The sequence below is a fragment of the Engystomops pustulosus genome, chromosome 7 (assembly GCF_040894005.1).
Source record: "Engystomops pustulosus chromosome 7, aEngPut4.maternal, whole genome shotgun sequence".
Lineage (NCBI taxonomy): Eukaryota > Metazoa > Chordata > Amphibia > Anura > Leptodactylidae > Engystomops > Engystomops pustulosus.
In genome coordinates this window covers 4252083-4279412 of record NC_092417.1, presented here as the reverse complement: position 1 = coordinate 4279412, position 27330 = coordinate 4252083, and the positions used below count along the sequence as shown (strand labels likewise).

At 48.0% G+C, this 27330-nt stretch overlaps 1 protein-coding gene and 1 long non-coding RNA gene across 4 annotated transcripts in view; both read left to right on the top strand.

Annotated features, from left to right (window-relative positions):
* LOC140069141 (NACHT, LRR and PYD domains-containing protein 12-like) overlaps nt 1–27330 on the top strand; it is a 113130-nt gene that overhangs the window by 63566 nt on the left and 22234 nt on the right. For all 3 annotated transcript variants that reach the window (XM_072114511.1, XM_072114512.1, XM_072114513.1), the window contains one exon: nt 25678–25884. In XM_072114511.1, coding sequence (XP_071970612.1) covers nt 25678–25884 — 207 coding nt within the window. The remainder of the gene's footprint in view (nt 1–25677; nt 25885–27330) is intronic.
* On the top strand, nt 6667–22979 carry LOC140069143 (uncharacterized). The gene is made up of 3 exons (XR_011848722.1): nt 6667–6806; nt 8405–8550; nt 22361–22979. It is a non-coding gene; the product is annotated as an uncharacterized lncRNA (long non-coding RNA).

The following is a 27330-nucleotide window of genomic DNA, read 5'->3' as shown; positions in this document are numbered from 1 at the left end:
GGGGTAGCTGAGAGGAGGACACTGTGCAGGGGGTAGCTGAGAGGAGGACACTGTGCAGGTGGTAGCTGAGAGGAGGACACAGTGCAGGGGGTAGCTGAGAGGAGGACACTGTGCAGGGGGTAGCTGAGAGGAGGACACTGTGCAGGGGGTAGCTGAGAGGAGGACACTGTGCAGGTGGTAGCTGAGAGGAGGACACTGTGCAGGGGGTAGCTGAGAGGAGGACACAGTGCAGGGGGTAGCTGAGAGGAGGACACTGTGCAGGGGGTAGCTGAGAGGAGGACACTGTGCAGGGGGTAGCTGAGAGGAGGACACTGTGCAGGTGGTAGCTGAGAGGAGGACACTGTGCGGGTGGTAGCTGAGAGGAGGACACAGTGCAGGGGGTAGCTGAGAGGAGGACACAGTGCAGGGGGTAGCTGAGAGGAGGACACTGTGCAGGGGGTAGCTGAGAGGAGGACACTGTGCAGGGGGTAGCTGAGAGGAGGACACTGTGCAGGGGGTAGCTGAGAGGAGGACACTGTGCAGGTGGTAGCTGAGAGGAGGACACTGTGCAGGGGGTAGCTGAGAGGAGGACACTGTGCAGGTGGTAGCTGAGAGGAGGACACTGTGCAGGGGGTAGCTGAGAGGAGGACACAGTGCAGGGGGTAGATGAGAGGAGGACACTGTGCAGGTGGTAACTGAGAGGAGGACACTGTGCAGGGGGTAGCTGAGAGGAGGACACAGTGCAGGGGGTAGCTGAGAGGAGGACACTGTGCAGGTGGTAGCTGAGAGGAGGACACAGTGCAGGGGGTGGCTGAGAGGAGGACACTGTGCAGGTGGTGGCTGAGAGGAGGACACTGTGCAGGGGGTAGCTGAGAGGAGGACACTGTGCAGGTGGTGGCTGAGAGGAGGACACTGTGCGGGTGGTAGCTGAGAGGAGGACACTGTGCAGGTGGTAGCTGAGAGGAGGACACTGTGCAGGGGGTAGCTGAGAGGAGGACACTGTGCAGGTGGTAGATGAGAGGAGGACACTGTGCAGGTGGTAGTTGAGAGGAGGACACTGTGCAGGGGGTAGCTGAGAGGAGGACACTGTGCAGGTGGTAGCGGAGAGGAGGACACTGTGCAGGGGGTAGCTGAGAGGAGGACACTGTGCAGGGGGTAGCTGAGAGGAGGACACAGTGCAGGGGGTAGCTGAGAGGAGGACACTGTGCAGGGGGTAGCTGAGAGGAGGACACTGTGCAGGGGGTAGCTGAGAGGAGGACACTGTGCAGGTGGTAGCTGAGAGGAGGACACTGTGCAGGGGGTAGCTGAGAGGAGGACACAGTGCAGGGGGTAGCTGAGAGGAGGACACTGTGCAGGGGGTAGCTGAGAGGAGGACACTGTGCAGGGGGTAGCTGAGAGGAGGACACTGTGCAGGTGGTAGCTGAGAGGAGGACACTGTGCGGGTGGTAGCTGAGAGGAGGACACAGTGCAGGGGGTAGCTGAGAGGAGGACACAGTGCAGGGGGTAGCTGAGAGGAGGACACTGTGCAGGGGGTAGCTGAGAGGAGGACACTGTGCAGGGGGTAGCTGAGAGGAGGACACTGTGCAGGTGGTAGCTGAGAGGAGGACACTGTGCAGGGGGTAGCTGAGAGGAGGACACTGTGCAGGGGGTAGCTGAGAGGAGGACACTGTGCAGGTGGTAGCTGAGAGGAGGACACTGTGCAGGGGGTAGCTGAGAGGAGGACACAGTGCAGGGGGTAGATGAGAGGAGGACACTGTGCAGGTGGTAACTGAGAGGAGGACACTGTGCAGGGGGTAGCTGAGAGGAGGACACAGTGCAGGGGGTAGCTGAGAGGAGGACACTGTGCAGGTGGTAGCTGAGAGGAGGACACAGTGCAGGGGGTGTCTGAGAGGAGGACACTGTGCAGGTGGTGGCTGAGAGGAGGACACTGTGCAGGGGGTAGCTGAGAGGAGGACACTGTGCAGGTGGTGGCTGAGAGGAGGACACTGTGCGGGTGGTAGCTGAGAGGAGGACACTGTGCAGGTGGTAGCTGAGAGGAGGACACTGTGCAGGGGGTAGCTGAGAGGAGGACACTGTGCAGGTGGTAGATGAGAGGAGGACACTGTGCAGGTGGTAGTTGAGAGGAGGACACTGTGCAGGGGGTAGCTGAGAGGAGGACACTGTGCAGGTGGTAGCGGAGAGGAGGACACTGTGCAGGGGGTAGCTGAGAGGAGGACACTGTGCAGGGGGTAGCTGAGAGGAGGACACTGTGCAGGGGGTAGCTGAGAGGAGGACACTGTGCAGGTGGTAGCTGAGAGGAGGACACTGTGCAGGGGGTAGCTGAGAGGAGGACACTGTGCAGGGGGTAGCTGAGAGGAGGACACTGTGCAGGTGGTAGCTGAGAGGAGGACACAGTGCAGGTGGTAGCTGAGAGGAGGACACAGTGCAGGTGGTAGCTGAGAGGAGGACACTGTGCAGGGGGTAGCTGAGAGGAGGACACTGTGCAGGGGGTAGCTGAGAGGAGGACACTGTGCAGGGGGTAGCTGAGAGGAGGACACAGTGCAGGTGGTAGCTGAGAGGAGGACACAGTGCAGGTGGTAGCTGAGAGGAGGACACTGTGCAGGGGGTAGCTGAGAGGAGGACACTGTGCAGGTGGTAGCTGAGAGGAGGACACAGTGCAGGTGGTAGCTGAGAGGAGGACACAGTGCAGGTGGTAGCTGAGAGGAGGACACTGTGCAGGGGGTAGCTGAGAGGAGGACACTGTGCAGGGGGTAGCTGAGAGGAGGACACTGTGCAGGGGGTAGCTGAGAGGAGGACACAGTGCAGGGGGTAGCTGAGAGGAGGACACTGTGCAGGGGGTAGCTGAGAGGAGGACACAGTGCAGGGGGTGGCTGAGAGGAGGACACTGTGCAGGTGGTGGCTGAGAGGAGGACACTGTGCAGGGGGTAGCTGAGAGGAGGACACTGTGCAGGTGGTGGCTGAGAGGAGGACACTGTGCGGGTGGTAGCTGAGAGGAGGACACTGTGCAGGTGGTAGCTGAGAGGAGGACACTGTGCAGGGGGTAGCTGAGAGGAGGACACTGTGCAGGTGGTAGATGAGAGGAGGACACTGTGCAGGTGGTAGTTGAGAGGAGGACACTGTGCAGGGGGTTGCTGAGAGGAGGACACTGTGCAGGGGGTAGCTGAGAGGAGGACACTGTGCAGGTGGTAGCTGAGAGGAGGACACTGTGCAGGGGGTAGCTGAGAGGAGGACACTGTGCAGGGGGTAGCTGAGAGGAGGACACTGTGCAGGTGGTAGCTGAGAGGAGGACACAGTGCAGGTGGTAGCTGAGAGGAGGACACAGTGCAGGTGGTAGCTGAGAGGAGGACACTGTGCAGGTGGTGGCTGAGAGGAGGACACTGTGCAGGTGGTAGCTGAGAGGAGGACACTGTGCAGGGGGTAGCTGAGAGGAGGACACTGTGCAGGGGGTAGCTGAGAGGAGGACACTGTGCAGGTGGTAGCTGAGAGGAGGACACTGTGCAGGTGGTAGCTGAGAGGAGGACACTGTGCAGGTGGTAGCTGAGAGGAGGACACTGTGCAGGTGGTAGCTGAGAGGAGGACACAGTGCAGGTGGTAGCTGAGAGGAGGACACTGTGCAGGTGGTAGCTGAGAGGAGGACACTGTGCAGGTGGTAGCTGAGAGGAGGACACTGTGCAGGGGGTAGCTGAGAGGAGGACACTGTGCAGGGGGTAGCTGAGAGGAGGACACTGTGCAGGGGGTAGCTGAGAGGAGGACACTGTGCAGGTGGTAGCTGAGAGGAGGACACAGTGCAGGTGGTAGCTGAGAGGAGGACACTGTGCAGGGGGTAGCTGAGAGGAGGACACTGTGCAGGGGGTAGCTGAGAGGAGGACACTGTGCAGGTGGTAGCTGAGAGGAGGACACAGTGCAGGTGGTAGCTGAGAGGAGGACACTGTGCAGGTGGTAGCTGAGAGGAGGACACTGTGCAGGGGGTAGCTGAGAGGAGGACACTGTGCAGGGGGTAGCTGAGAGGAGGACACTGTGCAGGTGGTAGCTGAGAGGAGGACACAGTGCAGGTGGTAGCTGAGAGGAGGACACAGTGCAGGTGGTAGCTGAGAGGAGGACACTGTGCAGGGGGTAGCTGAGAAGAGGACACTGTGCAGGGGGTAGCTGAGAGGAGGACACTGTGCAGGGGGTAGCTGAGAGGAGGACACTGTGCAGGGGGTAGCTGAGAGGAGGACACTGTGCAGGTGGTAGCTGAGAGGAGGACACTGTGCAGGTGGTAGCTGAGAGGAGGACACTGTGCAGGTGGTAGCTGAGAGGAGGACACTGTGCAGGTGGTAGCTGAGAGGAGGACACAGTGCAGGTGGTAGCTGAGAGGAGGACACTGTGCAGGTGGTAGCTGAGAGGAGGACACTGTGCAGGTGGTAGCTGAGAGGAGGACACTGTGCAGGTGGTAGCTGAGAGGAGGACACAGTGCAGGTGGTAGCTGAGAGGAGGACACAGTGCAGGTGGTAGCTGAGAGGAGGACACAGTGCAGGTGGTAGCTGAGAGGAGGACACTGTGCAGGTGGTAGCTGAGAGGAGGACACAGTGCAGGGGGTAGCTGAGAGGAGGACACTGTGCAGGTGGTAGCTGAGAGGAGGACACAGTGCAGGTGGTAGCTGAGAGGAGGACACAGTGCAGGTGGTAGCTGAGAGGAGGACACTGTGCAGGGGGTAGCTGAGAGGAGGACACTGTGCAGGGGGTAGCTGAGAGGAGGACACTGTGCAGGGGGTAGCTGAGAGGAGGACACTGTGCAGGGGGTAGCTGAGAGGAGGACACTGTGCAGGGGGTAGCTGAGAGGAGGACACTGTGCAGGGGGTAGCTGAGAGGAGGACACTGTGCAGGTGGTAGCTGAGAGGAGGACACAGTGCAGGTGGTAGCTGAGAGGAGGACACAGTGCAGGTGGTAGCTGAGAGGAGGACACAGTGCAGGTGGTAGCTGAGAGGAGGACACTGTGCAGGTGGTAGCTGAGAGGAGGACACTGTGCAGGTGGTAGCTGAGAGGAGGACACTGTGCAGGTGGTAGCTGAGAGGAGGACACTGTGCAGGGGGTAGCTGAGAGGAGGACATTGTGCAGGTGGTAGCTGAGAGGAGGACACTGTGCAGGTGGTAGCTGAGAGGAGGACACTGTGCAGGGGGTAGCTGAGAGGAGGACACTGTGCAGGGGGTAGCTGAGAGGAGGACACTGTGCAGGGGGTAGCTGAGAGGAGGACACTGTGCAGGGGGTAGCTGAGAGGAGGACACAGTGCAGGTGGTAGCTGAGAGGAGGACACAGTGCAGGTGGTAGCTGAGAGGAGGACACAGTGCAGGTGGTAGCTGAGAGGAGGACACAGTGCAGGTGGTAGCTGAGAGGAGGACACAGTGCAGGTGGTAGCTGAGAGGAGGACACTGTGCAGGTGGTAGCTGAGAGGAGGACACTGTGCAGGTGGTAGCTGAGAGGAGGACACTGTGCAGGGGGTAGCTGAGAGGAGGACACTGTGCAGGGGGTAGCTGAGAGGAGGACACTGTGCAGGTGGTAGCTGAGAGGAGGACACTGTGCAGGTGGTAGCTGAGAGGAGGACACTGTGCAGGTGGTAGCTGAGAGGAGGACACTGTGCAGGTGGTAGCTGAGAGGAGGACACAGTGCAGGTGGTAGCTGAGAGGAGGACACTGTGCAGGTGGTAGCTGAGAGGAGGACACTGTGCAGGTGGTAGCTGAGAGGAGGACACTGTGCAGGGGGTAGCTGAGAGGAGGACACTGTGCAGGGGGTAGCTGAGAGGAGGACACTGTGCAGGGGGTAGCTGAGAGGAGGACACTGTGCAGGTGGTAGCTGAGAGGAGGACACAGTGCAGGTGGTAGCTGAGAGGAGGACACTGTGCAGGTGGTAGCTGAGAGGAGGACACAGTGCAGGTGGTAGCTGAGAGGAGGACACTGTGCAGGTGGTAGCTGAGAGGAGGACACTGTGCAGGTGGTAGCTGAGAGGAGGACACTGTGCAGGTGGTAGCTGAGAGGAGGACACAGTGCAGGGGGTAGCTGAGAGGAGGACACTGTGCAGGTGGTAGCTGAGAGGAGGACACTGTGCAGGGGGTAGCTGAGAGGAGGACACTGTGCAGGTGGTAGCTGAGAGGAGGACACTGTGTAAGTTGAAGTCTATTCTGGAGAATAGCTCCCATCCCTTGCATGAGACTGTGGTGGCATTGGGGAGCACATTCAGTGACCGACTGCTTCACCCCAAGTGTGAGAGGGAGCGTTATCGTAAGTCCTTCCTCCCCGCTGCCATCATCAGTAACGTGCGCCCCACCTAACCAGTCCCTGCAAGTCCCATCCAGAGACTAAACATCAAACTGCCGATCATTGCTTGTCTCTATTTTGTCTTTTTATCCCCCTTTTCTTATTGTTCATTTATCCCTAATATTATTGTTGTCATCAGAGCCGGATCTACATTGGCGCTCCTGGAGCACTTGCGCCGGGCCCCGGGTTCAGCCCTCTCTCTATGGGGCCCCGGCATCTGGCGCTGTAGATCCGGCCCTGCACACAATGACAGGCTACAGGGGCCCCCGCAGGTATCAGCTGCTAAGTATGGGGCTGCTAAACGCTATTAGCAGCCCCATACTGCCACGCACACACTATATGGTACTGTGCCTTTAAGGCACAGATACCATAGAGTGGCAGAAGTGCAGGTAGAGCGACCTCTGCCTGCACTTTCAGTCCTCCACAGACGGCCGATCTATGACTCATAGATCGCGCCGTCTGTGTCTCCACACTGCAGGGAGATGAAGAGCCTGGGTGCAGATCATCCTGTCAGCGCTGCGAGGGATCGTCTGGAAAGGTGAGTGAACTGTTATTATTTTATTGTTTTACAGGGGAAGATAGAAGATAATTTATATATATTAAGGGGCAAATGTATAGTGGAGGGGGGTATTTATATATGGAGGAGGCACTGTGTAGGAGACAGAGGGGGGAAGCCACTGTATAGGGGACGAGGGGGGTGTAATTTATATATAGAAGAGTCACTGTATATGGGGGGTGTATTTTATATATGTTGAGGAGCAAATGTATAGTGGAGGGGGGTTATTTATATAGAGGAGCCACTGTATAGGGGACGAGGGGGTGTAATTTATAAATAGGGAAGCCACTGTATAGGGGACGAGGGGGTGTAATTTATAAATAGGGAAGCCACTGTATAGGGGACGAGGGGGTGTAATTTATAAATAGGGAAGCCACTGTATAGGGGACGAGGGGGTGTAATTTATATATAGAGGAGCCACTGTATAGGGGACGAGGGGGTGTAATTTATATATAGAGGAGCCACTGTATAGGGGACGAGGGGGTGTAATTTATATATAGAGGAGCCGCTGTATAGGGGACGAGGGGGTGTAATTTTTATATATAGGGAAGCCGCTGTATAGGGGACGAGGGGGTGTAATTTTTATATATAGGGAAGCCGCTGTATAGGGGACGAGGGGGGGTGTAATTTATATATAGGGAAGCCGCTGTATAGGGGACGTGGGGGTGTAATTTTTATATATAGGGAAGCCACTGTATAGGGGACGAGGGGGGTGTAATTTATATATAGGGAAGCCGCTGTATAGGGGACGTGGGGGTGTAATTTTTATATATAGGGAAGCCACTGTATAGGGGACGAGGGGGGGTGTAATTTATATATAGGGAAGCCGCTGTATAGGGGACGTGGGGGTGTAATTTTTATATATAGGGAAGCCACTGTATAGGGGACGAGGGGGGGTGTAATTTATATATAGGGAAGCCGCTGTATAGGGGACGAGGGGGGTGTAATTTATATATAGGGAAGCCGCTGTATAGGGGACGAGGGGGGGTGTAATTTATATATAGGGAAGCCGCTGTATAGGGGACGAGGGGGGGTGTAATTTATATATAGGGAAGCCACTGTATAGGGGACGAGGGGGGTGTAATTTATATATAGGGAAGCCACTGTATAGGGGACGAGGGGGTGTAATTTATATATAGGGAAGCCACTGTATAGGGGACGAGGGGGTGTAATTTATATATAGGGAAGCCACTGTATAGGGGACGAGGGGGGTGTAATTTATATATAGAGGAGCCACTGTATAGGGGACGAGGGGGTGTCATTTATATATAGAGGAGCCACTGTATAGGGGACAAGGGGGGTGTCATTTAGATATAGAGGAGCCACTGTATAGGGGACAAGGGGGGTGTCATTTATATATAGAGGAGCCACTGTATAGGGGAGTAGGTGTCATTTATATGTTTTGGGTTTAGTTGTATAGTGGCGGTTGCTGTATAGCAGGGGCAGCTTTATATAAATGAATGTAAATGGCAGTGTACAGTGAGTGGCCTATAGCAGGGGTACTGTTCATTCATAAATGGGGGTGCCATATATAGCTTTAGTAAGTAGGTGCTGTCTATATATATCCATATATCTTTAAGGGCACAGATGTGCTGCCAAGAGCTGAGGACATCTAGGGACGAATTCATCACAGCTGGAGGAGTTACACCGGATGAAGAAGAGATCCCAGTCTACAGGGGGCGCTATAGAGGCTGTAATGAGGTTGTAATGAAGAAGACAGTAAACAGTGAGTAATCAGATATAATTATATTAAAATATTTTTGTTTATCTGCAGAGCATTTCATTTTTAATTTGAATACATTTTTTGGTACTGGTTTTTTATTGAGTATGTGTTAGGTGGTATTATTTTGCAGTGGTGATGGTAGTGGTGTGGTGGTATTATTCAGTCATACCACAGTAGTAATGGTAGCGGTCTGGTGGTATTATTCAGTCATACCGCAGCAGTAATGGTAGTGGTGTGGTCATATTATTAAGACATGATGCAGAGGTAATGGTAGTGGTGTGGTCATATTATTAAGACATGATGCAGAGGTAATGGTAGTGGTGTGGTGGTATTATTCAGTCATGATGCAGAGGTAATGGTAGTGGTGTGGTGGTATTATTCAGTCATGATGCAGTGGTAATGGTAGTGGTGTGGTGGTATTATTCAGACATGATGCAGTGGTAATGGTAGTGGTGTGGTGGTATTATTCAGTCATGATGCAGAGGTAATGGTAGTGGTGTGGTCATATTATTAAGACATGATGCAGAGGTAATGGTAGTGGTGTGGTGGTATTATTCAGTCATGATGCAGAGGTAATGGTAGTGGTGTGGTCATATTATTAAGACATGATGCAGAGGTAATGGTAGTGGTGTGGTCATATTATTAAGACATGATGCAGTGGTAATGGTAGTGGTGTGGTGGTATTATCAGTCATGATGCAGGGGTAGTGGTAGTGGTGTGGTGGTATTATTCAGTCATGATGCAGTGGTAATGGTAGTGGTGTGGTGGTATTATTCAGTCATGATGCAGAGGTAATGGTAGTGGTGTGGTGGTATTATTCAGACATGATGCAGAGGTAATGGTAGTGGTGTGGTCATATTATTCAGACATGATGCAGAGGTAATGGTAGTGGTGTGGTGGTATTATTCAGTCATGATGCAGAGGTAATGGTATTGGTGTGGTCATATTATTCAGTCATGATGCAGTGGTAATGGTAGTGGTGTGGTGGTATTATTCAGTCATGATGCAGTGGTAATGGTAGTGGTGTGGTCATATTATTAAGACATGATGCAGTGGTAATGGTAGTGGTGTGGTGGTATTATTCAGTCATGATGCAGAGGTAATGGTAGTAGTGTGGTCATATTATTAAGACATGATGCAGTGGTAATGGTAGTGGTGTGGTGGTATTATTCAGTCATGATGCAGAGGTAATGGTAGTGGTGTGGTGGTATTATTCAGTCATGATGCAGTGGTAATGGTAGCGGTGTGGAGGTATTATTCAGACATGATGCAGTGGTAATGGTAGTGGTGTGGAGGTATTATTCAGACATGATGCAGTGGTAATGGTAGTGGTGTGGTGGTATTATTCAGTCATGATGCAGTGGTAATGGTAGTGGTGTGGTGGTATTATTCAGACATGATGCAGTGGTAATGGTAGTGGTGTGGTGGTATTATTCAGTCATGATGCATTGGTAATGGTAGTGGTGTGGTGGTATTATTCAGACATGATGCAGTGGTAATGGTGTGGTGGTATTATTCAGCCATGATGCAGTGGTAATGGTAGTGGTGGTATTATTCAGTCATGATGCAGTGGTGATGGTAGTGGTGTGGTGGTATTATTCAGTCATGATGCAGTGGTAATGGTAGTGGTGTGGTGGTATTATTCAGTCATGATGCAGTGGTAATGGTAGTGGTGTGGTGGTATTACTCAGTCATGATGCAGTGGTAATGGTAGTGGTGTGGTGGTATTATTCAGTCATGATGCAGTGGTAATGGTAGTGGTGTGGTGGTATTATTCAGACATGATGCAGAGGTAATGGTAGTGGTGTGGTGGTATTATTCAGACATAATGCAGAGGTAATGGTAGTGGTGTGGTGGTATTATTCAGACATGATGCAGTGGTAATGGTAGCGGTGTGGTCATATTATTCAGACATGATGCAGTGGTAATGGTAGTGGTGTGGTGGTATTATTCAGTCATGATGCAGTGGTGATGGTAGTGGTGTGGTGGTATTATTCAGACATGATGCAGAGGTAATGGTAGTGGTGTGGTCATATTATTCAGACATGATGCAGAGGTAATGGTAGTGGTGTGGTCATATTATTCAGACATGATGCAGAGGTAATGGTAGTGGTGTGGTGGTATTATTCAGTCATGATGCAGTGGTAATGCTAGTGGTGTGGTGGTATTATTCAGTCATGATGCAGAGGTAATGGTAGTGGTGTGGTGGTATTATTCAGACATGATGCAGAGGTAATGGTAGTGGTGTGGTGGTATTATTCAGTCATGATGCAGTGGTAATGGTAGCAGTGTGGTGGTATTATTCAGTCATGATGCAGTGGTAATGGTAGCGGTGTGGTGGTATTATTCAGACATGATGCAGTGGTAATGGTAGTGGTGTGGTGGTATTATTCAGACATGATGCAGTGGTAATGGTAGTGGTGTGGTGGTATTATTCAGACATGATGCAGTGGTAATGGTAGCGGTGTGGTGGTATTAGTCAGTCATGATGCAGGGTTAATGGTAGCGGTGTGGTGGTATTAGTCAGACATGATGCAGTGGTAATGGTAGCGGTGTGGTGGTATTATTCAGTCATGATGCAGTGGTAATGGTAGCAGTGTGGTGGTATTATTCAGTCATGATGCAGAGGTAATGGTAGTGGTGTGGTGGTATTATTCAGACATGATGCAGAGGTAATGGTAGTGGTGTGGTGGTATTATTCAGTCATGATGCAGTGGTAATGGTAGCAGTGTGGTGGTATTATTCAGTCATGATGCAGTGGTGATGGTAGTGGTGTGGTGGTATTATTCAGACATGATGCAGTGGTAATGGTAGCGGTGTGGTGGTATTATTCAGACATGATGCAGTGGTAATGGTAGTGGTGTGGTGGTATTATTCAGACATGATGCAGAGGTAATGGTAGTGGTGTGGTGGTATTATTCAGTCATGATGCAGTGGTAATGGTAGTGGTGTGGTGGTATTATTCAGACATGATGCAGAGGTAATGGTAGTGGTGTGGTGGTATTATTCAGACATGATGCAGTGGTAATGGTAGTGGTGTGGTGGTATTATTCAGACATGATGCAGAGGTAATGGTAGTGGTGTGGTGGTATTATTCAGACATGATGCAGTGGTAATGGTAGTGGTGTGGTCATATTATTCAGACATGATGCAGTGGTAATGGTAGTGGTGTGGTTGTATTATTCAGACATGATGCAGTGGTAATGGTAGCGGTGTGGTCATATTATTCAGACATGATGCAGTGGTAATGGTAGTGGTGTGGTGGTATTATTCAGACATGATGCAGTGGTGATGGTAGTGGTGTGGTGGTATTATTCAGTCATGATGCAGTGGTGATGGTAGTGGTGTGGTCATATTATTCAGACATGATGCAGAGGTAATGGTAGCGGTGTGGTGGTATTATTCAGTCATGATGCAGTGGTAATGGTAGTGGTGTGGTGGTATTATTCAGACATGATGCAGAGGTAATGGTAGTGGTGTGGTGGTATTATTCAGACATGATGCAGTGGTAATGGTAGTGGTGTGGTCATATTATTCAGACATGATGCAGAGGTAATGGTAGCGGTGTGGTGGTATTATTCAGACATGATGCAGTGGTAATGGTAGTGGTGTGGTGGTATTATTCAGTCATGATGCAGGGGTAATGGTAGTGGTGTGGTGGTATTATTCAGACATGATGCAGAGGTAATGGTAGTGGTGTGGTGGTATTATTCAGACATGATGCAGTGGTAATGGTAATGGTAGTGATGTGGTGGTATTATTCAGACATGCAGTGGTAATGGTAGTGGTGTGGTGGTGTTATCCAGTCATGATGCAGTGGTAATGGTAGTGGTGTGGTGGTATTATTCAGACATGATGCAGAGGTAATGGTAGCGGTGTGGTGGTATTATTCAGACATGATGCAGTGGTAATGGTAGCGGTGTGGTGGTATTATTCAGACATGATGCAGTGGTAATGGTAGCGGTGTGGTGGTATTATTCAGACATGATGCAGTGGTAATGGTAGCGGTGTGGTGGTATTATTCAGACATGATGCAGAGGTAATGGTAGCGGTGTGGTGGTATTATTCAGTCATGATGCAGTGGTAATGGTAGCGGTGTGGTGGTATTAGTCAGTCATGATGCAGTGGTAATGGTAGTGGTGTGATGGTATTATTCAGTCATGATGCAGTGGTAATGGTAGTGGTGTGGTGGTATTATTCAGACATGATGCAGTGGTAATGGTAGCGGTGTGGTGGTATTATTCAGACATGATGCAGAGGTAATGGTAGTGGTGTGTTGGTGTTATTCAGTCATGATGCAGTGGTAATGGTAGCGGTGTGGTGGTATTAGTCAGTCATGATGCAGTGGTAATGGTAGTGGTGTGATGGTATTATTCAGTCATGATGCAGTGGTAATGGTAGTGGTGTGGTGGTATTATTCAGTCATGATGCAGTGGTAATGGTAGTGGTGTGGTGGTATTATTCAGTCATGATGCAGTGGTGATGGTAGTGGTGTGGTGGTATTATTCAGTCATGATGCAGTGGTAATGGTAGTGGTGTGGTTGTATTATTCAGACATGATGCAGTGGTAATGGTAGTGGTGTGGTGGTATTATTCAGTCATGATGCAGTGGTAATGGTAGTGGTGTGGTGGTATTATTCAGTCATGATGCAGTGGTAATGGTAGCGGTGTGGTGGTATTATTCAGTCATGATGCAGGGGTAATGGTAGTGGTGGTATTATTCAGTCATGATGCAGTGGTAATGGTAGTGGTGTGGTGCTATTATTCAGACATGATGCAGTGGTAATGGTATTGGTGTGGTCATATTATTCAGACATGATGCAGTGGTAATGGTAGTGGTGTGGTTGTATTATTCAGTCATGATGCAGTGGTAATGGTAGTGGTGTGGTGGTATTATTCAGACATGATGCAGTGGTAATGGTAGTGGTGTGGTGGTATTATTCAGTCATGATGCAGTGGTGATGGTAGTGGTGTGGTGGTATTATTCAGTCATGATGCAGTGGTAATGGTAGCGGTGTGGTCATATTATTCAGACATGATGCAGTGGTAATGGTAGCGGTGTGGTGGTATTAGTCAGTCATGATGCAGTGGTAATGGTAGCGGTGTGGTGGTATTATTCAGTCATGATGCAGTGGTGATGGTAGTGGTGTGGTGGTATTATTCAGTCATGATGCAGTGGTAATGGTAGTGGTGTGGTGGTATTATTCAGTCATGATGCAGTGGTAATGGTAGTGGTGTGGTGGTATTATTCAGACATGATGCAGTGGTAATGGTAGTGGTGTGGTGGTATTATTCAGTCATGATGCAGTGGTGATGGTAGTGGTGTGGTGGTATTATTCAGTCATGATGCAGTGGTAATGGTAGCGGTGTGGTCATATTATTCAGACATGATGCAGTGGTAATGGTAGCGGTGTGGTGGTATTAGTCAGTCATGATGCAGTGGTAATGGTAGCGGTGTGGTTGTATTATTCAGTCATGATGCAGAGGTAATGGTAGCGGTGTGGTGGTATTATTCAGTCATGATGCAGTGGTGATGGTAGTGGTGTGGTGGTATTATTCAGTCATGATGCAGAGGTAATGGTATTGGTGTGGTCATATTATTCAGACATGATGCAGTGGTAATGGTAGTGGTGTGGTGGTATTATTCAGACATGATGCAGTGGTAATGGTAGTGGTGTGGTCATATTATTCAGACATGATGCAGTGGTAGTGGTGTGGTGGTATTATTCAGACATGATGCAGTGGTAATGGTAGTGGTGTGGTCATATTATTCAGACATGATGCAGTGGTAATGGTATTGGTGTGGTCATATTATTCAGACATGATGCAGTGGTAATGGTAGTGGTGTGGTGGTATTATTCAGACATGATGCAGTGGTAATGGTAGTGGTGTGGTCATATTATTCAGACATGATGCAGTGGTAATGGTAGCGGTGTGGTGGTATTACTCAGTCATGATGCAGAGGTAATGGTAGCGGTGTGGTGGTATTATTCAGACATGATGCAGTGGTAATGGTAGCAGTGTGGTGGTATTATTCAGACATGATGCAGTGGTAATGGTAGTGGTGTGGTGGTATTATTCAGTCATGATGCAGTGGTAATGGTAGTGGTGTGGTGGTATTATTCAGTCATGATGCAGTGGTAATGGTAGTGGTGTGGCAGTATTATTCAGACATGATGTGGAGGTATTATTCAGTCATGATGCAGTGGTAATGGTAGTGGTGTGATGGTATTATTCAGTCATGATGCAGTGGTAATGGTAGTGGTGTGGTGGTATTATTCAGACATGATGCAGAGGTAATGGTAGTGGTGTGGTGGTATTATTCAGTCATGATGCAGAGGTAATGGTAGCAGTGTGGTGGTATTATTCAGACATGATGCAGAGGTAATGGTAGTGGTGTGGTGGTATTATTCAGTCATGATGCAGTGGTAATGGTAGTGGTGTGGTGGTATTATTCAGACATGATGCAGTGGTAATGGTAGTGGTGTGGTGGTATTATTCAGTCATGATGCAGTGGTAATGGTAGTGGTGTGGTGGTATTATTCAGACATGATGCAGAGGTAATGGTAGTGGTGTGGTGGTATTATTCAGTCAGGATGCAGTGGTAATGGCAGTGGTGTGGTAGTATTATTCAGTCATGATGCAGAGGTAATGGTAGTGGTGTGGTGGTATTATTCAGTCATGATGCAGAGGTAATGGTAGCGGTGTGGTGGTATTATTCAGACATGATGCAGTGGTAATGGTAGTGGTGTGGTGGTATTATTCAGACATGATGCAGTGGTAATGGTAGTGGTGTGGCAGTATTATTCAGACATGATGTGGAGGTATTATTCAGTCATGATGCAGTGGTAATGGTAGTGGTGTGATGGTATTATTCAGTCATGATGCAGTGGTAATGGTAGTGGTGTGGTGGTATTATTCAGACATGATGCAGTGGTGATGGTAGTGGTGTGGTCATATTATTCAGACATGATGCAGGGGTAATGGTAGTGGTGTGATGGTATTATTCAGACATGATGCAGTGGTAATGGTAGCGGTGTGGTCATATTATTCAGACATGATGCAGTGGTAATGGTAGTGGTGTGGTCATATTATTCAGTCATGATGCAGAGGTAATGGTAGCGGTGTGGTGGTATTATTCAGACATGATGCAGTGGTAATGGTAGTGGTGTGGTTGTATTATTCAGTCATGATGCAGTGGTAATGGTAGTGGTGTGGTGGTGTTATTCAGTCATGATGCAGTGGTAATGGTAGTGGTGTGGTGGTATTATTCAGACATGATGCAGTGGTGATGGTAGTGGTGTGGTGGTATTAGTCAGTCATGATGCAGTGGTAATGGTAGTGGTGTGGTGGTATTATTCAGTCATGATGCAGTGGTAATGGTAGTGGTGTGGTGGTATTATTCAGACATGATGCAGTGGTGATGGTAGTGGTGTGGTGGTATTATTCAGTCATGATGCAGTGGTAATGGTATTGGTGTGGTGGTATTATTCAGTCATGATGCAGTGGTAATGGTAGTGATGTGGTGGTGTTATTCAGTCATGATGCAGTGGTAATGGTAGCGGTGTGGTGGTATTATTCAGTCATGATGCAGTGGTAATGGTAGTGATGTGGTGGTGTTAGTCAGTCATGATGCAGTGGTAATGGTAGTGGTGTGGTGGTATTATTCAGTCATGATGCAGTGGTAATGGTAGAGGTGTGGTGGTATTATTCAGTCATGATGCAGTGGTAATGGTAGTGGTGTGGTCATATTATTCAGACATGATGCAGTGGTAATGGTAGTGGTGTGGTGGTATTATTCAGACATGATGCAGTGGTAATGGTAGTGGTGTGGTCATATTATTCAGACATGATGCAGTGGTAATGGTAGTGGTGTGGTGGTATTATTCAGACATGATGCAGTGGTGATGGTAGTGGTGTGGTGGTATTATTCAGACATGATGCAGTGGTGATGGTAGTGGTGTGGTCATATTATTCAGACATGATGCAGTGGTAATGGTAGTGGTGTGTTGGTGTTATTCAGTCATGATGCAGCGGTAATGGTAGTGGTGTGTTGGTATTATTCAGACATGATGCAGTGGTAATGGTAGTGGTGTGGTGGTATTATTCAGTCATGATGCAGGGGTAATGGTAGTGGTGTGGTGGTATTATTCAGTCATGATGCAGAGGTAATGGTAGTGGTGTGGTGGTATTATTCAGTCATGATGCAGTGGTAATGGTAGCGGTGTGGTGGTATTATTCAGTCATGATGCAGTGGTGATGGTAGTGGTGTGTTGGTGTTATTCAGTCATGATGCAGCGGTAATGGTAGTTGTGTGATGGTATTATTCAGTCATGATGCAGTGGTAATGGTAGTGGTGTGTTGGTATTATTCAGACATGATGCAGTGGTAATGGTAGAGGTGTGATGGTATTATTCAGTCATGATGCAGCGGTAATGGTAGTGGTGTGTTGGTATTATTCAGACATGATGCAGTGGTAATGGTAGATAAGTGGTGGTATTATTCAGTCATGATGCAGTGGTAATGGTAGTGGTGTGGTGGTATTATTCAGTCATGATGCAGTGGTAATGGTAGTGGTGTGATGGTATTATTCAGTCATGATGCAGTGGTAATGGTAGTGGTGTGGTGGTATTATTCAGACATGATGCAGTGGTAATGGTAGTGGTGGTGTTATTCAGACATGATGCAGTGGTAATGGTAGCGGTGTGGTGGTATTAGTCAGACATGATGCAGTGGTAATGGTAGTGGTGTGGTGGTATTATTCAGTCATGATGCAGTGGTAATGGTAGTGGTGTGGTGGTATTATTCAGTCATGATGCAGAGGTAATGGTAGTGGTGTGGTGGTATTATTCAGACATGATGCAGTAGTAATGGTAGTGGTGTGGTGGTATTATTCAGTCATGATGCAGTAGTAATGGTAGCGGTGTGGTGGTATTATTCAGTCATGATGCAGTGGTAATGGTAGATAAGTGGTGGTATTATTCAGTCATGATGCAGCGGTAATGGTAGTGGTGTGTTGGTATTATTCAGACATGATGCAGTGGTAATGGTAGATAAGTGGTGGTATTATTCAGTCATGATGCAGCGGTAATGGTAGCAGTGTGGTGGTATTATTCAGACATGATGCAGTGGTAATGGTAGTGGTGTGTTGGTATTATTCAGACATGATGCAGTGGTAATGGTAGTGGTGTGGTGGTATTATTCAGTCATGATGCAGTGGTAATGGTAGTGGTGTGGTGGTATTATTCAGTCATGATGCAGTGGTAATGGTAGTGGTGTGGTGGTATTATTCAGTCATGATGCAGTGGTGATGGTAGTGGTGTGGTGGTATTATTCAGACATGATGCAGTGGTAATGGTAGTGGTGTGTTGGTATTATTCAGACATGATGCAGTGGTAATGGTAGTGGTGTGGTGGTATTATTCAGTCATGATGCAGTGGTAATGGTAGTGGTGTGGTGGTATTATTCAGTCATGATGCAGTGGTAATGGTAGTGGTGTGCTGGTATTATTCAGTCATGATGCAGTGGTAATGGTAGTGGTGTGGTGGTATTATTCAGTCATGATGCAGTGGTAATGGTAGTGGTGTGATGGTATTATTCAGTCATGATGCAGTGGTAATGGTAGAGGTGTGATGGTATTATTCAGTCATGATGCAGCGGTAATGGTAGTGGTGTGTTGGTATTATTCAGACATGATGCAGTGGTAATGGTAGATAAGTGGTGGTATTATTCAGTCATGATGCAGTGGTAGTGGTGTGGTGGTATTATTCAGTCATGATACAGTGGTAATGCTAGTGATGTGGTGGTATTATTCAGTCATGATGCAGTGGTAATGGTAGTAGTGTGGTGGTATTATTCAGTCATGATGCAGTGGTAATGGTAGTGGTGTGGTGGTATTATTCAGTCATGATGCAGTGGTAATGGTATTGGTGTGGTGGTATTATTCAGACATGATGCAGTGGTAATGGTAGTGGTGTGGTGGTATTATTCAGTCATGATGCAGTGGTAATGGTAGTGGTGTGGTGGTATTATTCAGTCATGATGCAGTGGTAATGGTAGTGATGTGGTGGTATTAGTCAGTCATGATGCAGTGGTAATGGTAGTGATGTGGTGGTATTAGTCAGTCATGATGCAGTGGTAATGGTAGTGGTGTGGTGGTATTATTCAGTCATGATGCAGTGGTAATGGTAGTGGTGTGGTGGTATTATTCAGTCATGATGCAGTAGTAATGGTAGTGGTGTGGTGGTGTTATTCAGTCATGATGCAGTGGTAATGGTAGTGGTGTGGTGGTATTATTCAGTCATGATGCAGTGGTAATGGTAGTGGTGTGGTGGTATTATTCAGTCATGATGCAGTGGTAATGGTAGTGGTGTGGTGGTATTATTCAGTCATGATGCAGTGGTAATGGTAGCGGTGTGGTGGTGTTATTCAGTCATGATGCAGTGGTAATGGTAGATAAGTGGTGGTATTATTCAGTCATGATGCAGTGGTAATGGTAGTGGTGTGGTGGTATTATTCAGTCATGATGCAGTGGTAATGGTAGTGGTGTGGTGGTATTATTCAGACATGATGCAGTGGTAATGGTAGATAAGTGGTGGTATTATTCAGTCATGATGCAGTGGTAATGGTAGTGGTGTGGTGGTATTATTCAGTCATGATGCAGTGGTAATGGTAGTGGTGTGGTGGTATTATTCAGTCATGATGCAGTGGTAATGGTAGCGGTGTGGTGGTATTATTCAGTCATGATGCAGTGGTAATGGTAGTGGTGTGGTGGTATTATTCAGACATGATGCAGTGGTAATGGTAGTGGTGTGGTGGTATTATTCAGTCATGATGCAGTGGTAATGGTAGTGGTGTGGTGGTATTATTCAGACATGATGAAGTGGTAATGGTAGTGGTGTGGTGGTGTTATTCAGTCATGATGCAGTGGTAATGGTAGCGGTGTGGTGGTATTATTCAGTCATGATGCAGGGGTAATGGTAGTGGTGTGGTGGTATTAGTCAGTCATGATGCAGTAGTAATGGTAGTGGTGTGGTGGTATTATTCAGACATGATGCAGAGGTAATGGTAGTGGTGTGGTGGTATTATTCAGACATGATGCAGAGGTAATGGTAGTGGTGTGGTGGTATTATTCAGTCATGATGCAGTGGTAATGGTAGTGGTGTGGTGGTATTATCAGTCATGATGCAGTGGTAATGGTAGTGGTGTGGTGGTATTATTCAGTCATGATGCGGTGGTAATGGTAGTGGTGTGGTGGTATTATTCAGTCATGATGCAGTGGTAATGGTAGCGGTGTGGTGGTATTAGTCAGTCATGATGCAGTGGTAATGGTAGTGATGTGGTGGTATTATTCAGTCATGATGCAGTGGTGATGGTAGTGGTGTGGTGGTATTATTCAGTCATGATGCAGAGGTAATGGTAGTGGTGTGGTGGTATTATTCAGTCATGATGCAGTGGTGATGGTAGTGGTGTGGTGTTATTATTCAGTCATGATGTAGTGGTAATGGTAGCGGTGTGGTCATATTATTCAGACATGATGCAGTGGTAATGGTAGCGGTGTGGTGGTATTATTCAGACATGATGCAGTGGTAATGGTAGTGGTGTGGTGGTATTATTCAGTCATGATGCAGTGGTAATGGTAGTGGTGTGGTTGTATTATTCAGTCATGATGCAGTGGTGATGGTAGTGGTGTGGTTGTATTATTCAGTCATGATGCAGGGGTAATGGTAGTGGTGTGGAGGTATTATTCAGACATGATGCAGTGGTAATGGTAGTGGTGTGGTGGTATTATTCAGTCATGATGCAGAGGTAATGGTAGAGGTGTGGTGGTATTATTCAGACATGATGCAGTGGTAATGGTAGTGGTGTGGTGGTATTATTCAGACATGATGCAGTGGTAATGGTAGTGGTGTGGTGGTATTATTCAGACATGATGCAGTGGTAATGGTAGTGGTGTGGTGGTATTATTCAGTCATGATGCAGTGGTAATGGTAGTGGTGTGGTGGTATTATTCAGTCATGATGCAGTGGCAATGGTAGTGGTGTGGTGGTATTATTCAGTCATGATGCAGTGGTAATGGTAGTGGTGTGGTGGTATTATTCAGACATGATGCAGTGGTAATGGTAGTGGTGTGGTGGTATTATTCAGACATGATGCAGTGGTAATGGTAGTGGTGTGGTCATATTATTCAGACATGATGCAGAGGTAATGGTAGTGGTGTGGTGGTATTATTCAGACATGATGCAGTGGTGATGGTAGTGGTGTGGTGGTATTATTCAGACATGATGCAGAGGTAATGGTAGTGGTGTGGTGGTATTATTCAGACATGATGCAGAGGTAATGGTAGTGGTGTGGTCATATTATTCAGACATGATGCAGTGGTAATGGTAGTGGTGTGGTGGTATTATTCAGACATGATGCAGGGGTAATGGTAGTGGTGTGGCGGTATTATTCAGACATGATGTGGAGGTATTATTCAGACATGATGCAGTGGTAATGGTAGTGGTGTGGCGGTATTATTCAGACATGATGCCGTGGTAATGGTAGTGGTGTGGTGGTATTATTCAGTCATGATGCAGTGGTAATGGTAGTGGTGTGGTGGTATTATTCAGACATGATGCCGTGGTAATGGTAGTGGTGTGGTGGTATTATTCAGTCATGATGCAGGGGTAATGGTAGCGGTGGGGCGGTATTATTCAGACATGATGCAGTGGTAATGGTAGCGGTGGGGCGGTATTATTCAGACATGATGCAGTAGTAATGGTAGTGGTGTGGGGGCACAGTGTGGTCATTTATGGTGTGAGGGGTATATATGATATATATGTGGGGGCACAGTGTGGTCAGTTGTAGTGTGAGGGGTATATATGAAATATGTGGGGGCACAGTGTGGTCAGTTGTAGTGTGAGGGGTATGTATGATATATATGTGGGGGCACAGTGTGGTCAGTTGTAGTGTGAGGGGTATATATGATATATGTGGGGGCACAGTGTGGTCAGTTGTAGTGTGAGGGGTATATATGATATATGTGGTAGCACAGTGTGGTCAGTTGTGGTGTGAGGGGTATATATGATATATGTGGGGGTATAGTGTGGTCAGTTGTAGTGTGAGGGGTATATATGATATATGTGGGGGCACAGTGTGGTCAGTTGTGGTGTGAGGGGTGTATATGATATATGTGGGGCACAGTGTGATCAGTTGTGGTGTGAGGGGTGTATATGATATATGTGGGGCACAGTGTGATCAGTTGTGGTGTGAGGGATATATATGATATATGTGGGTGTATAGTGTGGTCAGTTGTGGTGTGAGGGGTGTATATGATATATGTGGGGGTACAGTGTGGTCAGTTGTAGTGTGTGGGGTATATATGATATATGTGGGGGTATAGTGTGGTCAGTTGTAGTGTGTGGGGTATATATGATATATGTGGGGGCACAGTGTGGTCAGTTGTAGTGTGAGGGGTATATATGATATATGTGGGGGTACAGTGTGGTCAGTTGTGGTGTGAGGGGTGTATATGATATATGTGGGGGCACAGTATGATCAGTTGTGGTGTGAGGGGTATATATGATATATGTGGGGTACAGTGTGGTCAGTTGTGGTGTGAGGGGTGTATATGATATATGTGGGGCACAGTGTGATCAGTTGTGGTGTGAGGGGTATATATGATATATGTGGGGGCACAGTGTGGTCAGTTGTAGTGTGTGGGGTATATATGATATATGTGGGGGCACAGTGTGGTCAGTTGTGTTGTAAGGGGTATTTAAATATATGTATATAGGATGATGCCAACCAGGTCTGTTTTATAAACCTGCAGAGATGAGTCTTGGCTGCAAGAAGTCTCCCTGAAGATTAGACAAGAGGGAAGAGACTACATCAGGGGCGTCACCTGAGGACTGGTATCTACTACTATATGGTCACTATATGCTGGTACATACTGGTCTGTGTGTAGGTTATCATATAGTATTGCAGTATTATCCAGTCATTATGTAGTGGTGATAATCAGGATGTAATGTTAATATTTGGGCCTGGGCCTGAGGTGTCATTAGTGATATTGCCCTTTGCTCGTGGTGTTCATCAATAAATGGAGTTTATATGTGGTAAATCATTGGTAATACTGGTCTGTGTACAGAGTCTTGTGTTCAGTATCAGGATGTTGGTATTTTCTTTATGTTGTGGTAATGCTGTGGGTTGCAGTTTCGAGGCATCTTTTGGAATAGTTTGGAATATTGGTTTTATGATAGTTTTAATTGGTAACAGTATTGTGGTATCATTATCTGGTAGTAGTATGGCGCTGATATTTGTAATAGGATAACTATATGGTATCTTTTTTTCACAAATATTGTTGTGGAAGGGAGCCCCGCGTTGGCTGCCGAGCTGGGGGGCCCCATCTTAAATGAGGTGCTCCATACCGCTGGGACCCTTAATCTGGCCCTGGTTGTCATAGCTTGTACTTCACTCTCTGTCCCCTCTCTGCTGCTGTAACGCTGTGAGTTTCCCCACTGTGGGACTAAAAAAGGATTATCTTATCTTATCTCCTGTGTGATACTGCCGAGCTGTGTATCTAATCCTCTCCTGTGTGATACTGCCGAGCTGTGTATCTAATCCTCTCCCGTGTTATACTGACGAGCTGTGTATCTAATCATCCCCTGTGTGATACTGCTGAGCTGTGTATCTAATCCTATCCTGTGTGATACTGCCGAGCTGTGTATCTAATCCTCTCCCGTGTTATACTGACGAGCTGTGTATCTAATCCTCTCCTGTGTGATATGGCTGAGCTGTGTATCTAATCCTCTCCTGTGTAATACTGCCGAGCTGTGTATCTAATCCTCTCCTGTGTGATACTGCCGAGCTGTGTATCTAATCCTCTCCTGTGTGATACGGCTGAGCTGTGTATCTAATCCTCTCCTGTGTGATACTGCTGAGCTGTGTATCTAATCCTCTCCCGTGTTATACTGCTGAGCTGTGTATCTAATCCTCTCCTGTGTGATATGGCTGAGCTGTGTATCTAATCCTCTCCTGTGTGATACTGCCGAGCTGTGTATCTAATCCTCTCCTGTGTGATACTGCCGAGCTGTGTATCTAATCCTCTCCCGTGTGATACTGCCGAGCTGTGTATCTAATCCTCTCCCGTGTTATACTGCCGAGCTGTGTATCTAATCCTCTCCTGTGTGATACGGCTGAGCTGTGTATCTAATCCTCTCCTGTGTGATACTGCCGAGCTGTGTATCTAATCCTCTCCCGTGTTATACTGCCGAGCTGTGTATCTAATCCTCTCCTGTGTGATACTGCCGAGCTGTGTATCTAATCCTCTCCTGTGTGATACTGCCGAGCTGTGTATCTAATCCTCTCCCGTGTGATACTGCCGAGCTGTGTATCTAATCCTCTCCCGTGTTATACTGCCGAGCTGTGTATCTAATCCTCTCCTGTGTGATACGGCTGAGCTGTGTATCTAATCCTCTCCTGTGTGATACTGCCGAGCTGTGTATCTAATCCTCTCCCGTGTTATACTGCCGAGCTGTGTATCTAATCCTCTCCTGTGTGATACTGCCGAGCTGTGTATCTAATCCTCTCCCGTGTTATACTGCCGAGCTGTGTATCTAATCCTCTCCTGTGTGATACGGCTGAGCTGTGTATCTAATCCTCTCCTGTGTGATACTGCCGAGCTGTGTATCTAATCCTCTCCCGTGTTATACTGCCTAGCTGTGTATCTAATCCTCTCCTGTGTGATACGGCTGAGCTGTGTATCTAATCCTCTCCTGTGTGATACTGCTGAGCTGTGTATCTAATCCTATCCTGTGTGATACTGCTGAGCTGTGTATCTAATCCTCTCCTGTGTGATACTGCTGAGCTGTGTATCTAATCCTATCCTGTGTGATACTGATTTCTGAGCTGTGTATCTAATCCTTTCCTGTGTGATACTGCTGAGCCGTGTATCTAATCCTCTCCTGTGTGATACTGCTGAGCCGTGTATCTAATCCTCTCCTGTGTGATACCGCTGAGCCGTGTATCTAATCCTCTCCTGTGTGATACCGCTGAGCCGTGTATCTAATCCGCTCCTGTGTGATACCGCTGAGCCGTGTTTCTAATCCTCTCCTGTGTGATACTGCTGAGCCGTGTATCTAATCCTCTCCTGTGTGATACCGCCGAGCTGTGTATCTAATCCTATCCTGTGTGATACTGCTGAGCTGTGCATCTAATCCTCCCCTGTGTGATACTGCTGAGCTGTGTATCTAATCCTCTCCCGTGTTATACTGCCGAGCTGTGTATCTAATCCTCTCCTGTGTGATACTGCTGAGCTGTGTATCTAATCCTCTCCCGTGTTATACTGCTGAGCTGTGTATCTAATCCTATCCTGTGTGATTCTACTGAGCTGTGTATCTAATCCTCTCCTGTGTGATACTGCTGAGCTGTGTATCTAATCCTCTCTTGTGTGATACTGCTGAGTTGTGTATCTAATCCTCTCCTGTGTGATACTGACTTCTGAGCTGTGTATCTAATCCTTTCCTGTGTGATACTGCTGAGCCGTGTATCTAATCCTCTCCTGTGTGATACTGCTGAGCCGTGTATCTAATCCTCTCCTGTGTGATACCGCTGAGCCGTGTATCTAATCCTCTCCTGTGTGATACCGCTGAGCCGTGTATCTAATCCGCTCCTGTGTGATACCGCTGAGCCGTGTTTCTAATCCTCTCCTGTGTGATACTGCTGAGCCGTGTATCTAATCCTCTCCTGTGTGATACCGCCGAGCTGTGTATCTAATCCTATCCTGTGTGATACTGCTGAGCTGTGCATCTAATCCTCCCCTGTGTGATACTGCTGAGCTGTGTATCTAATCCTCTCCCGTGTTATACTGCCGAGCTGTGTATCTAATCCTCTCCTGTGTGATACTGCTGAGCTGTGTATCTAATCCTCTCCCGTGTTATACTGCTGAGCTGTGTATCTAATCCTATCCTGTGTGATTCTACTGAGCTGTGTATCTAATCCTCTCCTGTGTGATACTGCTGAGCTGTGTATCTAATCCTCTCTTGTGTGATACTGCTGAGTTGTGTATCTAATCCTCTCCTGTGTGATACTGCTGAGCTGTGTATCTAATCCTGTGTGATACCTCCCTCACATCTCCTCTTATTCTTACAGGTTGGGTAGTAATAATCTCCCAGACTCGTCCTGTGTCCCGTTGGCTTCTGTAATAAGGAATAATCCGGACCTGAAGATACTTGTCCTGTCTCGTAACCCCCTGGCTGGTCCTTACCTCAGTGTCCTGTCTGGTAACCGCCTGGCTGGTCCTGACCTCAGTGTCCTGCTGGAAGCTCTGTCCGGTCTCCGCAGGTTGGAGAGATTAGGGTAAGTACAAGATATAATGAAGATTCTCTGGGTAATAGACACTTTGTATCTAATCCTCTCCTGTGTGATACTGCTGAGCTGTGTATCTAATCCTCTCCTGTGTGATACTGCTGAGCCGTGTATCTAATCCTATCCTGTGTGATATTGCTGAGCTGTGTATCTAATCCTCTCCCGTGTTATACTGCCTAGCTGTGTATCTAATCCTCTCCTGTGTGATACTGCTGAGCTGTGTATCTAATCCTTTCCTGTGTGATACTGCTGAGCTGTGTATCTAATCCTCTCCTGTGTGGTACTGTCTGCTGAGCTGTGTATCTAATCCTCTCCTGTGTGATACTGTCTGCTGTGCTGTGTATCTAATCCTCTCCTGTGTGATACTGCTGAGCTGTGTATCTAATCCTCTCCTGTGTGATACTGCTGAGCTGTGTATCTAATCCTCTCCTGTGTGATACTGCTGAGCTGTGTATCTAATCCTCTCCTGTGTGATACTGCTGAGCTGTGTATCTAATCCTCTCCTGTGTGATACTGCTGAGCTGTGTATCTAATCCTCTCCTGTGTGATACTGCTGAGCTGTGTATCTAATCCACTCCTGTGTGATACTGCTGAGCTGTGTATCTAATCCTCTCCTGTGTGATACTGACTTCTGAGCTGTGTATCTAATCCTCTTCTGTGTGATACTGCTGAGCTGTGTATCTAATCCTTTCCTGTGTGATACTGCTGAGCCGTGTACCTAATCCTCTCCTGTGTGATACTGACTTCTGATCTGTGTATCTAATCCTCTTCTGTGTGATACTGCTGAGCCGTGTATCTAATCCTCTCCTTGTGATACTGCTGAGCTGTGGATCTAATCCTCTCCTGTGTGATACTGCTAAGCTGTGTATCTAATCCTGTGTGATACTGCTGAGCCGTGTATCTAATCCTATCCTGTGTGATATTGCTGAGCTGTGTATCTAATCCTCTCCCGTGTTATACTGCCTAGCTGTGTATCTAATCCTCTCCTGTGTGATACTGCTGAGCTGTGTATCTAATCTTCTCCTGTGTGATACAGCTGAGCTGTGTATCTAATCCTCTCCTGTGTGATACTGCTGAGCTGTGTATCTAATCCTCTCCTGTGTGATACTGTCTGCTGTGCTGTGTATCTAATCCTATCCTGTATGATACTGCTGAGCTGTGTATCTAATCCTCTCCTGTGTGGTACTGTCTGCTGAGCTGTGTATCTAATCCTCTCCTGTGTGGTACTGTCTGCTGAGCCGTGTATCTAATCCTCTCCTGTGTGATACTGCTGAGCTGTGTATCTAATCCTCTCCTGTGTGATACTGCTGAGCTGTGTATCTAATCCTCTCCTGTGTGATACTGCTGAGCTGTGTATCTAATTCTCTCCTGTGTGATACTGCTGAGCTGTGTATCTAATCCTCTCCTGTGTGATACTGCTGAGCTGTGTATCTAATC